The sequence below is a fragment of the Agrilus planipennis genome, unplaced genomic scaffold (assembly GCF_000699045.2).
Source record: "Agrilus planipennis isolate EAB-ADULT unplaced genomic scaffold, Apla_2.0 scaffold33, whole genome shotgun sequence".
NCBI lineage: Eukaryota > Metazoa > Arthropoda > Insecta > Coleoptera > Buprestidae > Agrilus > Agrilus planipennis.
The window spans coordinates 1,897,978-1,915,613 of NW_020438896.1; the positions used below are offsets into that span (position 1 = coordinate 1,897,978).

At 36.4% G+C, this 17,636-nt stretch overlaps 1 protein-coding gene across 1 annotated transcript in view; it reads left to right on the plus strand.

Annotated features, from left to right (window-relative positions):
* Positions 1-17,636, plus strand: part of LOC108744488 (mitogen-activated protein kinase 1) — a 63,461-nt gene that overhangs the window by 23,373 nt on the left and 22,452 nt on the right. Inside the window, exon 2 of the mRNA XM_018480276.2 lies at positions 16,761-16,887. Within this exon, the coding sequence (XP_018335778.1) occupies positions 16,761-16,887 (127 nt within the window). The remainder of the gene's footprint in view (positions 1-16,760; positions 16,888-17,636) is intronic.

The following is a 17,636-nucleotide window of genomic DNA, read 5'->3' on the forward strand; positions in this document are numbered from 1 at the left end:
CAGTGTTTCCACATTGAGGGGAAATTCCCCTTTTAAGGGGAAATTAGGGTCATGAGGGGAAGAAAAAGGGGAAAGACATTGCAGAAATTTTGGAAGTAATGAGGATTTTCGCGTATGAGAAATGATGGCTCTAACTGCTACGTGATTGGTGAATTTTGACATATCTATCAATGTTGTCTATGCGACATTGTGTTGCCAGTATGGGAAAACAGATTGGTATCGCCAGAGGCGTGAGTGGGCAGGCTAATTCAGGCTATAGAAGAAATACGATAAAGGACTTTTTTTAAAGTCCTTTTCACGAAAGACGGCACACGGAAATTTTGTAGAACTAAGTAACTGTTTTCCCATACTGGTAACATAACGTCGCGTAGACAACAGCGCCACCACTGGGTGCCGTCTTTCGTGAAAAGGACTCTATGTGGTGTGTGGTGTCAGAACTAAAAACTACAGCAAAATAATTTTTGAGGGGAAAAAAGTCCTTAGAAGGGGAAATCTGGATTAAGCCGTGGGGGAAGGAAATCGTTATAGTGGAAACACTGGGTATCACATAGAAGTCGTCTTTTCAAGGGCCGTGGCATATAGTAGGAATTTCAGCTCTCGTTGTTTTAATTTTTTTCTGTTGAAGTTTTTTTCAAAAATTCTTGTTATTTTACATTTATTATTTATGTTATAAATAACATAAGCGTTTATTGCTGCTACATTAAAAAGATGAAAAAATATTACCATAGGACGTCTTTTGGTTCGACGGGCAACGTTATAAGTTGCACACAATTTGTCGTTGGTATCGACACCGCCCTTGGTCATATAAAATTCTATTGTTTCCGGCTTTTTCTGGTCATCTTCACAAATAGATTTATCATGGTGCATAGTAGACAGTAAAATCACAGCCTTAGAGTTTTTCGGAACGTATGAAACTAGAGTTAGTTCCTTACAAAAACCAAATTTTGACGAATGCACTTCAGCAATCTTTCGAGGTAAAAATTGTGATGAAATTTCCTTATTGTTGTTCGCCGGAGGAATACTAGTGTACCAGTTATCAAGGGTGATATTACGCCCCGTACTTTTGATTAGTTGGGCAAGTCTATTCACGATGCTAATTGTAACATTTGACTGTTTATGCGGACCACCTGGCTGAATACCTACGTATATCTCAAATGTTTGAAGATAAGCTGTTTTGGCGTCAACCATAGCATGGTGTTTGATCCCATATTTATTAGGTTTGCTTGGCATATAGACTAAACCAGAAAATCTGCCTCTAAATGCTGGTAATTGCTCATCTATTGTAACGTACTCGGAAACCGGTAGTGTTTTTTGAAGTTATCACCCATCAGATCACAAAATTCTCTGATTGGTGTCAATTTATCAAGCTGTAATATGTATTCTCTCGATGATGCATTATCGAATCGTAGACAACGAATTATAAATATAGGGCTGTTAGGAAAGTCATTTCGTTTTTTCCCGACAGAGGATTTAATTGTATCCTTTTGCACCCAACTTCACATTTAAGCCGTATAATTTTTATATGCTTTGAGAGCTCATATAGCAAGGCTTGTATGTGAAAAATTCCAATTAATTCTACGCAGTAGTTTTTGGTTGGTGCCCTTTTAAATATGGAGAGCGATAAGCAGCATTTTCGACATATCTTACTGTTTTACTACAGAAAGGGTAAAAATGCTGTTCAAGCCAGAAAGAAATTGACTGATGTGTATGGAGAAGGTGTGTTGACAGTACGCCAGTGCCAGAACTGGTTCGCTAAATTTCGATCCGGCAATTTTGATGTCGAAGATGCACCACGTTCGGGAAGGCCGGTTGAAGCTGATAAAGACGCGATAAAGGCATTAGTTGATGTGAACCGGCGAATAACAACACGTGAGATCGGATTGAGGTTAAATTTATCAAATTCAACAGTTTATGACCACTTGAAAGGCCTGGGATTATCCTCGAAGCTCGATGTATGGGTTCCCCATGTTCTCACAGAGAGAAATCTGTGTCGCCGCATTGACGTCTGCGATTCGCTTCTCAAACGTCACGAAAATGATCCGTTTTTGAAGCGCATCATCACTGGGGACGAAAAATGGGTTGTATACAACAACGTCAAACGCAAGAGGTCATGGAGCAAAAAAGATGAACCGGCTCAAACCATTTCCAAAGCCGATATTCACCAAAAAAAGGTGATGCTGTCTGTTTGGTGGGATTTTAAAGGAATCGTTTTTTTTTAGCTTTTACCGGATAACACAACGATTAATTCGGAAGTCTACTGTCATCAGCTGGACAAACTGAATGATGCACTTCAACAGAAAAGGTCAGAACTAATCAACAGGAAAGGTGTAGTGTTTCACCAAGACAACGCGAGACCTCACACAAGTTTGGTCACTCGCCAAAAGCTTTTACAGCTTGAATGGGATACAATGCTACACCCACCATATTCTCCAGACCTGGCACCATCGGATTATTATTTGTTCCGGTCACTCCAAAATTTTTTAGACGGTAAAACCTTCACCTCAAATGAGGAGGTCAAAAACCTCCTCGATCAGTTTTTTGCCAGCAAAGACCAAAAATTTTATGAGCGTGGAATTATGCTACTACCAGAAAGATGGCAAAAGGTGTTGGACCAGAACGGTCAATATATAATTTAATAAAGTATTTGTTTATTATACGAAAACTGTCTTTCATTTCCACAAAAAAAGACGAAATGACTTTCCGAACAACCCTATAGAATAAATAGAAGAAATTGACACTAACTTCATTATTTTAAACGAGACACCCTATATATTATGACGGTTTTGAATTCTACTCATGATTCTAGGTAGACTTGCAAAAGGCTTTCCTACTTATAAAATTTACCGTTCGTGATATTAATTTTTTTAGAAAATGTAGCGCAAAGCAGTAGGCAAAAAAAAGCATGCCTATTTTACAGGAAGAAAGTTGGAGCAACAATAGTCTCAGGAGAGATGGCTTTACCCTCAAGCTTCCCGTCCATACTTTTAAAGTGGGTTAATTACGTACAGGGTGTTAGGTATTTAATGGCGGATTTGGTTAACTTCAAAAAGTGGTTCGAGCTGTTATACATGAGTTTACCGGAAGGCTAAACAATTGTTTAAGCTCATATATATTTAACTAATACATATTAGCTGATATCGTTAATTATTTATTTTATATATTATTTAGTTGTTGTTTTTACTATTGTTTTCTGTAGTCTACTTTAATGTAATTGATGTCTTAAAATTCTTCTCAATTTGAACACGAATTTTCATTTTCCATTCTTAATAACGATAATATTCAATAATTGAAACTGAGAATCAAAATATTTAATTAATAAACTGTCAGTATGGGTGATTGAGTGAAAACAATTAATTTGTACTATTTGTTTTGAAATACTGTTAAGAATTTTACAGTCATCTTCGTAAAAAATTAAACGATTTTGGTTGCTTTCACAACGAGCAGTAAATAATTTGAAAATTAGAGAAGACAGGTAGGGAACCATAGTACCATTCGAAAGAGAATAAAATTCTGCAAATGGTCATGAAAATACATACAGGGTGTTCACTTTGAAAAAAGGACTTGTTTGTTGCTCCAGCTTTCTTACTGAAAAATAGTCATGCTTTTTCGCTACTTACTTTTAAAAAAAAATTAATATCTCGAAAACGATATATGTTAGAAGCAGGAAAGCCTTATGAAAGTCTCCCTAGAATCATAACTAGAATTCAAAACTGTTATAATACACGAGGTGTTCCATTTAAAATAACGAAGATGTCAACTTCCGGTATAACCGAAGTGCTAGATGGATGCCGTTATCATAAATGAGGAGAGTGTACCTAATAACACTATTGTGCAAATTTCAAATTGTAGTAGTTTTCGAAATATTCTAATGGGTGGTCATCGTGAAACACGCTGTGTACATAATCTATTAAACAAGAAAAATTTACCGACACGTTACTTATTAAAATTCATCAAACGGGTTGGTGAAACGATGGAATTTTACTAAAAAGACAAGCATATATATCTACTGTATGTACATAACCCTGCATTTGGTTTTGCGCTTGTGATGTAAAACCTTTTTCCTATTTAACTAATTTTATTGTGGACACGTGTTTTCTTCCATATATTTTTTTAACATTATAAACAACAAATAAACAAATTCCTGCTATTAATTTTATGTTGAATACTCTCTTTTATTGATAATTAATGATGATTAAGGTAATGCTTGGTTCTTGTTTTAAATTTTAATGTTATAATTGTATGCAAATATTTTTTCACTACCTTAATATTTGGTTGAACAGTAAACATGGAAAGGGAAATAACATGTAACGGTATATTAGAACTCATAGTTTTACATTTGTTGGAAAGTTTACGTTATTGCTGTTTTTTTTATATATTCACAACGATGATAAGATTTCGTAAATAAATACTATATTGCAGATGAAGTTAATCGAATTTGAGGTTGATTGGAAGAGCTATCGTATCTTCACCATTTGGCTATTCTGTATTATCTGCTATTTGTTTCATCTTTTTTCTGGTATAGAATCATTAACCCTGCGTGGCCGTCCTTGACCCTCCGCAATGCGGTATCGCTCGATAGAGGGTGGATTTTAGAATTGTTACGTATCAAAACATACAGAGAATGACTAAAGTAAAAGTACTTATTTGTCTCTAATGAAGGTATCTATTTCGAATTGTAGGATAGCAGTCGTTTCATGTTTTCAATTTAGGAAACTATAATTTCGTTAAATGAAAATTTATTCAGTGATAATAAAATATAAATAATTAAAAATAAGTTTTCAGAGAAAACGAACAAAATAGCACGAGCGTACTTTCGAAGTGGACTAATTACTTAATCGCACGCTAATCTATGCAGCTAGCATTATTCTTGGTTGACGGTACTTCTAGAATACGAAAATGAATTGTTTTAAGAAAAATCTGAAAAGTTTCTTTAGCGTCCAGAAATGTGTCTGATGTCGCGGGAAAATTGTGCGATAAAATCGAGATGCCTGGCTTGACGAGGTAAACACCGGACGTGCTTTTTTCGAAAAGCGTAAGTGATGGGTTTGTGATCCGTAAAAATCCGTCTTTCTACCATGAACGGAAATGTTACACTGCGAGATAAATTACAAGCAACTTACGGTCGTAGGCAGCGTAGTTTATCTCAGCAGGACTTAATTTCTTAGAGAAGAAATCCAAAGGTTGTCAATGGTTGTTCACGTATTGCTGTAAGACTGCTCCGGCCTTGTAGTTTGAGGCGTCAGTGAAAATTGCCAGGGTCTGTTTGTGTAGTGTAGTGTAGCTTGCGACAAGGTTTTTTTACAAGCTTCGAATGCCTAAGTTGTTTCCGGTGTGTAAGATACAGGATGATTTCCGTTTACATTTCCTTGTAGGGGTCGTTGAGTGGCGCTTGTATCTCTGCGTCTGTTGGGATAAATCTACGACAGAAGTTAACCATGCCTAGGAATTGACGTAGCTTCTTAACGGTTTGCGGGAGCGGGAAAGGTTGAATTGCAAACACTTTTTCATGCAGCGAATGTGTACCGGTACTGGAAACAAGCACAAGCACTCCGTACCATTAAAGTCTCTCTAATAATGTCCGCACATGGCCCAGATGTTCCTCTAACGTTCCAGACTCAACGAGAATGTCGTCTATGCAGGCGTAATAAAATTACAGGCCTTTCAGAACCTTGTCAATGTAATGCGTAAGCCAAAACTCGTGTGTGAATTCGAATAGGCTGAAGGGTGTCGTGATGGCTGTTTTAGGGAAATTTTCATCGACGGGAAATTAGTTGAACGCACGTACCAAATGTATGGTTGAGAATATTGTTTTTCCGCTGAGCGTCTGCGAAAAGTTTTGAATGTGATTAACCGGATATCAATCAGGGCATGTTCTGGCGTTGAGGACACGATAATCGCCACAGGGTCTCGTCGTCTTTTTTAAGAACCGTGTGAAGCGGTGATGCTCTGGGACTGTTGGGGACAAGCGATGCCCTATTTGACCATGGTCTCGAATTCTATTTTGGGGGCTCTTAACTTGTCGGTGCTAGTCGTTATGGTGTCCGTGTGAAAGGTGGTCCGGGGATGGTGGTGGTGATAATGTGATGGTTCGTTGAATGGGCCGTAAACGTGGTCGAGTTGTTCCAGGAAATTGTTGTAGCAGGTCGTGGTATAGTGACGAACCAGAAACAGTCTATAAACTGTAACTCGTACAATCGCCTTCCCTTGGGATGTGAGATGAGTGGTTGAATCTAACAGACGTTTTTGCTTTTCATGTCCACAGGCAGACCAAAAGTCGGAGCCGATGATTGGCGTCGAGACGTCAGCCACGACAAATCGTCACGTGAACTGTCATCGGAGTCCTAGGTGTAGAGTTAACGTAATCGCCCCATATGTTGCGATTACAGTGCGATTTGATCGTAGTTGGGCTTCTCTGTTGGTTCGGGAAGTTGCGCATACGGAAACACGCAGAGGTTGGCACCAGTGTCGATTAGGAATTTCACTTTAGTTGACCCATTGGAAATGAATAATCGGCGTGAATGATGTTTAGAGCGGCTGTAGTCGGTGACCATCGATGACTGCTCATGTTGTTTCCCGGAGAATTGACTTCGAATTTGCAGGGTTTGGTACATTTTTTAGCATTGTTGCCAAAACGAAGATGATACCAGGAAATGCCACTTTTTCTTTTTATTCACGTATGGTGCCTCTGTGTGTCTCTGCTCTTTTGTCCAACGCTAAGTCCTTGTGTGCCGCCAACAGGGCCTGGATATGCTTGGAAAGGCGAGTTAACCATAGGGTTTGTAGCACATCCTCAGGAAATTCGCTGCCGGCAAGGTTACGCAGATATAGGAACTGCATTAGTTTGCAATCACTAAGTGGTTCATTTTCCAGCAGCAGTTTGGTGTTTTGTTCTTTCGATGAACCCATGCCCTTGATTATTTCACTTTTTAATAGCCGGTAGGTTCGTTCACTACGAAATGTTTTTAATAATTTTAAAAATAACAACGCGAACTTCTAGAGCGTGTTATTGCTCAACACCACTTAAAGCTTTTCGGTACCAATCTTGAATATGGTGGTGCATTCAATAAGAGAAAATTGATGAGCAGGGGCACTAATTGTCAATCATCGATCAGCTCGCAACTTTTGGTCCACCTGTTGAATGAGTTCATCGAACTGAAGACTGGATTTATCATTCCGCCCTTTATCATGGACCAATGCGATCATTGTTGAATTCTCGACACCATTATTTAACTTTTATTTCACTCATTACAATCTGTTCAGCCCCGTTAATTTTGATTTATACGGAAACGACCCTTACTTTACAGATACGGCTCGTGTAGGCGTGAAAACATAGCCTTCTCTTTGCTGTTACGTAGTTGAGTAATAGAACAAATAATGAATTATATTCAAGGATCTTGCCCGAAAGTTTATATAGACCAAACAATCAGAGATTTGTGATCTCGCTAACATTTAAAAATTTTACCAATTTAACCTTTCGTCGGGCGCATATAATCTGAGAGATGAAGTGATGCCTTTTTCTTTTGTCAAATTCATACTTATGTGTGACGCGACAAATAAACAAAAAACCAATATTGTTACTGTTTTGCTAACGACTGGTCCTATGTTCGTAATCTGTAGGGTGAGTTGAGCCTGAACATGTGAAATTGTGAAAATTGTATTTTTGGGGATTTCTTTTAATATTCTACTTAATAATAATAATTTTTATAAATATAATAATAATATTGATAAAAATAAAAGGACGTTTTTGAAAACTTTATCTCACGAGTTGTGTTTACAACAACTTCAAAGGCGAGCTTCTAAAACATTTGGAACGCCTATTGAACTACGGCAGGGACTATCCAAATTTAAACCTTAATATTAAAAACCCAGCGCACCTAACACTTGTCACGAAGCACAAACAAAGAGCAGCTTCAAATGCAGAAATCTAAAAAAATTAGATACTCCAAATATGCATGTAAAAAATGTATGCATCTATTTTTTGTTTAGAGAACGCAAATATGGTTTGTGGCAAATGTTCAGACTTTGTTTTCTATGTGGTTGATAATTACGATAGTGATTAGAAACCTAGAACCATTTGTTGTAACTCTTCATAAAGGACTACTTAGTATTTACCAGTTATTCTATTAAAAAATGACTTAGTTATATTAAGAGCCTCATTACTATCTAGAATGGCACTTTTTTATTATCTTATTGTTCTATTAATATACAACATTGTATAAAAGTACTGCATTTTATTTTAAAACACTTTTTTTCATGACAGAAAGACATATATTATTTTTAATCTGAGAGATTAGTTGCGCCCTGTCATGTCCGAATGTGGCTTGCGCCCGACGGAAGGTTAATTTCCCCAACCTAAAACGTCCCATATCCGTAACTGTTTGTGAACAGTAATCTAGGGGAGACCGGGGATGGTTGACTAGTTTTTTACTGAATAATTCATATTTTTTGTGCCTTAATGTATATAGACAAGAAAAGCATGTTAATTGATATAAAATCTATTAACCTAATAAAAATATGTAATATTTAGTTCTTAGTTTAGTATAATAGTGATGATTTAATGCATTTTACAAAATATTAAATCTTAGTCAATCTACCCCTGGCCCGGGGTAGGTAGACCATATGCCCGGGGTAAGTTGACTCATGTACCAGTAAGAGTCAAATCATGAGAAGGAGCAAATAATTAAACATTTTTTTAATATAATTGAACCTTTTGTTAAAAAATAAACTGGCTAAAGTTTCCTCTTCTAGATTAGTANTTAACGTCTTTGTTTTCGTAAAATATTCTCATATTTTTACAATGAACTACTTTCTTTTTAATGGCACTTTGTTTCTTCCAGCTATAAAAATAATTACTTTATTTTTATGGAAATTGTTATCGGCAAATTGTTCACCTGTAGTTGTATTAATTTATTTTAATTTTAAAATAAGTAATATCTACCTATGTGTAATTGAAAACACAATTCACGATTTTAAAATATATTCAAAATATTTTGTTTTGATGATGATTATACAATTTGATATTAAAAACCAAGAAGAAGACGTAACGGTAGGAACACAAAGTACCTATACGGCTTGTTTATGTTTTTATTTTTGACATTTAAATCACAAAAGCGTTCAAAAGCGATTAAAATTTTGGAAGTTTTCATCGGCTACAAGAAACCATTATAAGTGATATATAGTTGGAAAGCTCTCCAAGAAAGATGAAACAATCTGACGTCATTGAAGAATTTCGTTGACCTTTCTGAAAGTTGCCAAACTGTGAGAAATCCTAGCAAGTCACATATCGTTGGAAAGCTCTTAAAGAACGAAGAATAAATCCGATGTTATCAAACAGTTCCGTCGACGTTTCTAGAAGAAATCGAAATATTTCATGCCAGTTACAACTGGAAGTACTGAAGCAAAAATGGATGAATAATTAAAGGCATTAATGGCAACAATAGCAGAAATGAAAGCAGACATGAAAACTGGACAAGAAAAAACGAAAAGGATCAGGAAGAAATGAAACAGAAAATGGAAGTAGTACAAGGTGATTGGCACAAGAACAATTAAAAGCAGCTCAAGAAGAAATGAAACAAAAAATGGAAGAGGCACAAGAAGAAACTAAAAAGGGCCAGGAAGAAATGAAACAAGAATTAAAATCAGTGCCAGAAGTGAAAACGGAAATAAATAACGTACAAGAAGCAATAAATACGAGAATGGAGGGCAAGATAATTGATATTAAAAATGAAAATGAAAAGAAGATAGAAGAAAGGAAAATCGTCATGGAAAAGAAGATGGTTGTCGATATAGCCAGAAGAGTGATCTTGACTCTAGCTACCAGGGAAACTTTACCAATCCATGGAAAATGCAACGTCGAAATTAGAATTGGAAATGCGATCTTATACAGTTGGTATTGGTGGCCGACATAACAGATGATGTCATCATTGTATTGGACCTTCTTCAAGAACATGGAATCGACTTAAATCTGAACACTTCTACAATGCCCATCAGTGGGGAAGAGGTAGTAATGTCAAATCCTAAGACGAAGCTTGCTGCCTATTAGGTGATCGTGGAGGAAGATCGAGTACTACCGAGTCACTACAAAAACATTGTAAAAGTCAGAATAGACGACTATATTGACGGATTAGTTAGGGTAACCGAACCAGACAATCAAGACTTGACACAGGAAACATTATTGGTACCAAAGGATCTTTACGAACTTAAAAGTTTTCTGGGACTTTGCTCCTGCTACCGAAGATTCATTCGAGTATTTGTCGATATAGCTCTACAACTACACAGACTTACAGAAGATGGAGTTGCATTCCATTGGACACCCGACTCTGGAGCCCCAATGATGACGTACCCACAGTTCAGCGAATCTCTTATCGTTGATGCCGACGTTAGTAATGTGGGACTTGGTGGTGTGTTATGCCAAGTACAAGATGAAAAGGAAAAGGTCATAGGGTACTTGTCAATGACTGGATTAGCCGATATGGAGTACCATTGGAATTGCATTCCGACCAAAGCAGGGACTTTGAATCGGTTTTCTTCAAGAATATCGCTGAACTAATGGGCATTACTAAAACGATTACTACACCCTTACATCTGCAGTATGATGGAGTGGTTGAACGATTTATCGCTACTCTGGAGAGCAATTTAGGAAGCGGCGTCAACGAACATCAAACTGATTGGGATCGACACATACCACTGTTCCTCTTGGCTTATAAATCTGCCATCCATGAGACAACTGGAAGAGCACTAGTCAGCATTTTATTTAGGAAAGAACTGAGGTTGCCAGCGGACATGATGTATGGTCCTCCAGGAGACTCCTTGGCCTTCAGATGAATACGTGGGCGAACTACGAGAACGACTAGAAGCCATCCATAACGCTGTGTGTACGAAGTTACGATTTGAAAATGATTGTATGAAGACCAGATACGATCGACTAGCCAATTATGCTATGTTAATATATAATTAAGGCGGAAGGGACGTTGTCTGCAACTACAACAAGCTTGGGATGGTTCATACGCCATTACTCGACGCATCAACGACGTTGTTTATCGAATTCGGAAGGGTCTTGGGGCAAAAATGAAGATCGTCAATCTTGACCGGCTTGCTCTCTACAGGGGTAACGTCACTGATCGTGACGATCAGTTTTAGAAGTGGGGCAGTGCCATAAGTATATGGGCAACCCTACATACATAATGGAATAGAAGGCTAGGTGTTTAGACGACATATACTGAAAAATTTTAGAAAACGTTAAGTCTATAAATAGTTGTCACGAGATCGAGTGAGTTAGTACGAATCAGAGAGTTCATACTGGAGAATTGATAACTAAATAATAATAGAAGTGTTCATTAGACAGAAAAAGGTTACATAAAAGTAGTAATAGTGTGAGAAGCTGTTTAAATACATGACAATATGTTATTCTGTTGAAAATACTTTAATTATTGATGGAGAAAATTCTGTTATGAGAAAGTGCAATATAAAGTACATTATCGAAATGGCTACAGTTTGTGTAGTAGTATTCGACTTTACTGTAATATTAACAAGCAAATGTTTGGAGGGTTCTCATGTACGAAACATATTTGGAAGAAAGGTGTCGTATGGAAGTCAGTATAGGTGTAGTATTCATTGAAAATTTTCAACAGTATTGTATCTGTTAAGTTTACTATTCATTTATAATAGTTGCTAAAGTACAAATTTTATTATCACGTCTTCAAGAGACTCTTGTTAGGCACGTTATATATACTTGAATTTTATTCTTGTTATTAGAATTAAGTGGGTGTTTTCACTCGTATCTATATTTACGCCTATGTACATTTATATTAAAATTAATTCAATAATGACAGAAGACTGGATCCACAAAATGCCATATAATTTTTTGTCAGAATATTTTCTATTTATAATTTTTAATTAGCTTTACCATGCTAACTTTCTTGTTATAGTCTTTATTTGACACGATGTATAGTGATCGTATTTGTATTCTAACGGATTTTCTAGAACCTATTTTACTTATTTAGCCCTTATTTATTTTACTGTAATCTATTTATACTGTAACACTAATTAATCACTTGAACTACTTCTTATTTGAATGGCACGGCATTTATAGTGCTTATGTACTCGTCGCTGTATTTATATCACTCGGTAAGCGCTCGCAATTTGCACTGTTTATGTATATCACTGACCAGCTCTAACTCCGGCTGTCATCCAGTAGCCTCTTTATATTGTTATCAAATTCTCTGAAACAGTGGCCGTTCTTCTTGAGAATTCGGAAGCACCTATTGTTGAGTAGGTAAATATGGCCACTTGAATATTATTTATTACCTTTTTACAGGGGTTCTCTAGACCCGTCGAAAATCAATCTCAGATGAGTTGGGTGAGCACTCGCACTGAAAAGGCGAAAGTATAAATGAGCAGCTAAGAGAAGAAGGTGGCAGGGTTGATGAAACGGTGGTTTAGTTTAGGGGCGAAGTCAGACAGTGTCGGAGGTTTGCCGCGAATCTGATTGCAGCTTCGGGGACTCAAGGTAGACCAGTTTCTTTCAGAATTTAGGCGTTCCTGGCGAACCAAGGCTAGTCGAGTGCGGAACGATAGATCTGCATGTAGGCACCTTGGAGGATTTGTAGGTAATGGGCGCAGCCGCAGATGGGCGCAAATACTTCGGACGTTTGCTTTAAACGCATGGTTTGATGGGAGATGGAGATGTTTTGGAAAAAGGCTTGATGGTGATGAAAGCGTCTAAGGCATTGGAATGTGTGGCTAGGATGTGTTTGAGCCAAGTGAGTGTTTTATCGAAGATGACGCTGAGGTATGTGGTGCAATGGCTCAATTTGATGGGACATTTGTTGACGCTGTTAGGGGGTGGTTTTCGGATCCTACGGGAGAAGAAAATTGCTTAATTAATGGAGTTTCCATCTTCGGTACCAATTTAGGAGCAGGGGCAGAAACTTGTTAATTTTTGCACTGGAAAATTGAGAGGAGTTTATGAGGGCGATGTCATCGGCGTAAGGAGCTGTGAGAATAGAGGGATGGTATGTCTGCACAGAAAATGTTGAACAGAAGGGGTAACGGCTTGGAGCTTTGAGAAACACTGTGACGGGTTTGTTTGGGAATAAAGCAGAGGCAACGTGAACACGAAGGGTTCTATCAGAGAGGAAAAATCGGATAATTCCGATGATAAGACCTTCGTGCCAAACTCGAATGAAGGCTTGCTAGATGTCATGCAGAAGCATAAAAGTGTGGCGGCGCTTGTTTTGGTTGTTCGGAAACAAGGAGAAGTTAATGAAGTGCTGACTGCGGAAACCGTATTGAAAGTCGGACAGGAGATTATTTAGATCGACGAAGGCAAGAATGTTTGCGGGAAGAGGTTTCTCTGTTGTGGAGGAGACGCGGGAGGTCGTGGAGAGCTCGATGGTGTTGGTAATCTCGTTTGAAGTAAGATTGATAGCTTCATCGAGTTCCGCTATTGTGCGAATTGAAGTGTACTTGAAGGAAGACGTTTCGAGTGTGCAGCGGAGACGTATTCAGTCTAGCGAAGTTGTTCGGTTTGGGGGGTTGAGGGTTGAGCAGCCGCCTTCTACCGTGCGTAGAGCGTCGAAATCAGTGGGATCGTCGAAAGGAGTGACATTTTTTGTGACGAAGATGTTGAGAATGTCATGAAGTTGATTGTGAGGGGCGGGGAGATACGTAGAGTCTGGAGGAGCTTCAACCGCGAGGCTGCTACGATAGTCGAGACGTTTGGGTGAGGAGGCGGATGTCAGGAAGAGACTGTTCGGATGGGAGGAGTATAGGGAGATAATTCTGAGGGGGTTAGTTAGTTGTTAGTGAGACTTCAATGCCAACTGCTTCCAAAGAATTTGTGGCTAAAGAGATGGACCTGTGCTTTACTACTCGGAAGATTATTTGGGTGGTCTGTTTTATCCATGGGTTTTCCGGTAAGTGGCGCCGTGTTGTTTTTGCAGCTTGCGCAGGAGAGGTTGTTCAATAACAACACATCACTACTTATAGCAGGTTAGCAGGTGTGGTTAAAATCGCAGTTGTAGTCCCGTAATACCTTAAGATTGTGTGAAATTGATAGTTAAGGTGGAATTATCAAATTGGGTTTTGTTAGGGTTTTCCCAATCCCTGCAACAAATGGATAATTTTTAATGGTATAATTTCAATAATAAATATTTATGGCCCGAAGTTCTGTGTTTTCTTCGCTAACACATATTTTGTACGGAATTCATAAAAGAATCTGAATAAGTTACTAATATCACACAATATATGTAAGTATTAAACGACTCTACCACTCTGCTAAATGGGAAAAAAGCTAAAAATACTTAAGGATATAGGAATGCAATTTAGAGATAGAAGAGTGATATATACTTAAGGTTTATAAAGAGCAACAGGTATTATAGAATTGGAGCATGAAAGGCGGTGGACAATGATGTGCATCGTCACCGCTACTTTTTAGTTTTTGTATTGAAGATGTTAGATATTATTATTACTAAATACAGAATCGCTTTAGTGACAAAAGATCAGCATACTTATACTAGGAAATGACATGGTAGTATTAGCATAAACCATAAAGTAAAAATATTATTTATCTTACTAACAAGAGAAAATCGAAAGAACTGGAATGACGAACGCCAAAACTTTTGTAATTGGAACAAAAAACAAAGCAGAACAAAAGATAATTTAACATTAATGTATACACTAAAACAAAGTGGATGTGCGTATACCTAAGTATAACGTCAAACTTGTTTTTTTGCGTGTTAGTTAATTTGAATGAAAATGTGATTGAAACGTTTACCCTTTTGCAACAAAACGGCTTGCCGACAATATGAAATTATTGTGATTTTACGGATAATCCAATTAAGCAGTTGGTACGGTTCCAACTGTATTGTAGTTTAATAACGTCAATGTAGTATATTTATTTTTTTTTTTTAAAGTTTGCTAACAAAGTATAGGCATTCAATGTGTATGAATACACTATTTCCTGCCTTACCGTTTTCTCCATAATTGACTTTTTGCTCATACCTACATGAATAATAGAATTGTTTTTCAAATTTATCATCTACAGATTCGTATTGTTTTATATTGTTACAAGGATTTAAAAAAAAAAAATAAAACCTACGAATGAAATTTCCCTTCGAATACCAAGCGTTTCATTATGGTAATGAATTACTGTGTTTAATTTGCAAATGCTCTGCGTATCTCAGATCATTACATTAACGTCTTGCTATGCCTGAGTTGCAATAATTTATTCACTGGTTGGAGTGATAACAATAAAGTTAAGCGGCCTCTCTTTTTCCAAAAGCTTTTTTATGTTTGGTTGAATTAATTCAATGTCATAGTTACTTTTTCCAACCAGAATTTCAGTATTACTGCTTAATGCACCCCCGGATGTGTTTTGTGAATATACATTGGTGGCGAGTTGAGAACCGATTTTAAGGATATTCCGTTACATGTAGGTAATTACCAAGGGGTGACATCATATTTTAAAATATTCAACGTGGTAAGGGAAAATTCGCACAAATACTTTCAGCCATTTTTTCATATGAATAATACAATAATTGCAGTTTTGAGGTTCTAATACGCTTTGTTCAAAAGAATTTGGGAGGGAGGTTAGTTTTGGACAGTTTGCAAAGATATGATTGAAAAAATATATTCTACATTTTCATCAAATTACAGATTATCGTTAGTGCGGCAAAAAGAAAAAATGCCAACATAAAATCTTGTGATCTGTATGATTGGTGAACGTTTTGCCTTACTTGTATAATAATACACAGGTGTACAAGCAGTGATGAGCTAAATTGGTCTTGGTCTTGCAGTCTTGGTCTTGGCCTTCGAAAATGTAAGACCAAGACTATCTTTATGCTAGCAAGACCAAGATTAAGACTGAACAAACAACACCAAGACTAAAACTAAGACCGAACAAACAAGATCAACACTAAAATCAAGATCAAATATGCAAGGCCAAGCCCAAAACTGATTACTTCCGGTGGATTTATGAGTTAATCTATTTGAAGCAACTTTAATATACTCTTTTCTTGGAACAAAAAATTTTTAGTATTTTAAATATTCAGTTTCCTTTACCAGCTTTTAACACTAAATACTAAAAAAGAAATTTTACCACTGTTTAAAGAGAAGAGTCTACAATAATGTCCTCGGACTAAGGGTTCTTTGTTCCCATGCCTGGATAACAAATGTTTGAAATATAGAAATAAATTATTTTTTTTTCGGTATTTTTTACTTTCAAGTATCTTGGTCTTGCTTTGCTCATACTACAAGATTGTGTGAATTAATTTAATGTAATTTACCTATTCAGAAAATTTATTTAAGAAAAAGGCAGATACAGACAAATAAACCGAATGCGATTTTAATGAGCGTCTCATAATTTAATGCTAATTTAATTCTCATCTCATCTCTTATGCGTATAACTGAGATTTATGTTCTCATGGGTTTGCTTTTTGAAGAAACGAGTTAATCGTAACTTATATGTATAGTCGTATTCTAGAATTTAGTGGAGTCATTATTATTATTTTCTGTACATTCCTTGGAAAGTTATAAGAATAAAATTCTAAAAACGATTTTTTTTGGGACGTTAAAACGATTAGTATACAGGCAAAAGAGCAATTATGTAATGTATAATATAGTAGAATAGGCAAGCCCTTCGCTTTGTATTAAAAGGGTCGATTGAAGTAGAAGCTGATACACAAAAGTATAATTTGTAATCTACTAACAGTCAAACATTTTTGATAGTTTTACCTTGACATTGTTTTTTTTTATTGCAGATCAGCATATGATACTGCTACAAAGACCAAGGTGGCAATTAAGAAAATATCACCTTTTGAACATCAAACCTACTGTCAGCGAACATTACGAGAGATAAAAATTTTGACACGATTTAAACATGAAAATGTAAGTACTATACATATAAGTTGTATTATTTAGATTAACGATGTTAAAAATAGCACATCATAAATTGCGGCGTACAGAGTAATAAATATCGAAAATTTAAAATAAAAGAGGAATTACTAATTAAATAATCTTTTATGTTTTTCAGAAACTAATACAGCTGTATGATTTAATTAAATATTTTTATATATATCGTGTTTCACCAAACGTTGACTTTTTTAATTGTAAAGGTACAGAGTCGGTTAAATGGGGAAAGTAGTGCTCGTTATCATGCCACATGTCAATTCTTATAACGTTGTAACATCAGAAACTAGAAGCAATTATTTAAAAACTCCTATTTCCAAATTGTAGTCTACTTTTTTGTTTTTTTTTTTTTCCAATGGTAAAAAAAAATGGGCTATGTTAAACGAATCAAATGAAGAGGACAGTTAGGGGAAATATACATACATTGTATAAGTAGAGGAAAATCGGTAATTATTTTTGCGCGAATAAATGGAAAAGGTCGGGGGTAAATAATGGACTTGAAAGTAAGGGAAGTTATTAGTATGTGTCACTGGACAGGCTGCGCTGATTGGTGGTCACATACGAATTTGCGCCAGGATGTCAGTTTTGTTTGTTGCAATTCATAGTCGAAATAAGTAAATACATAATCAAATTGTAGTTTATTTATTTTTAATAATTTAATTAATTTTGGTACTATGAACGATTCTGGTTTCTCCAAATAAATCTACAAGTTAAAAATATCGCAGTAT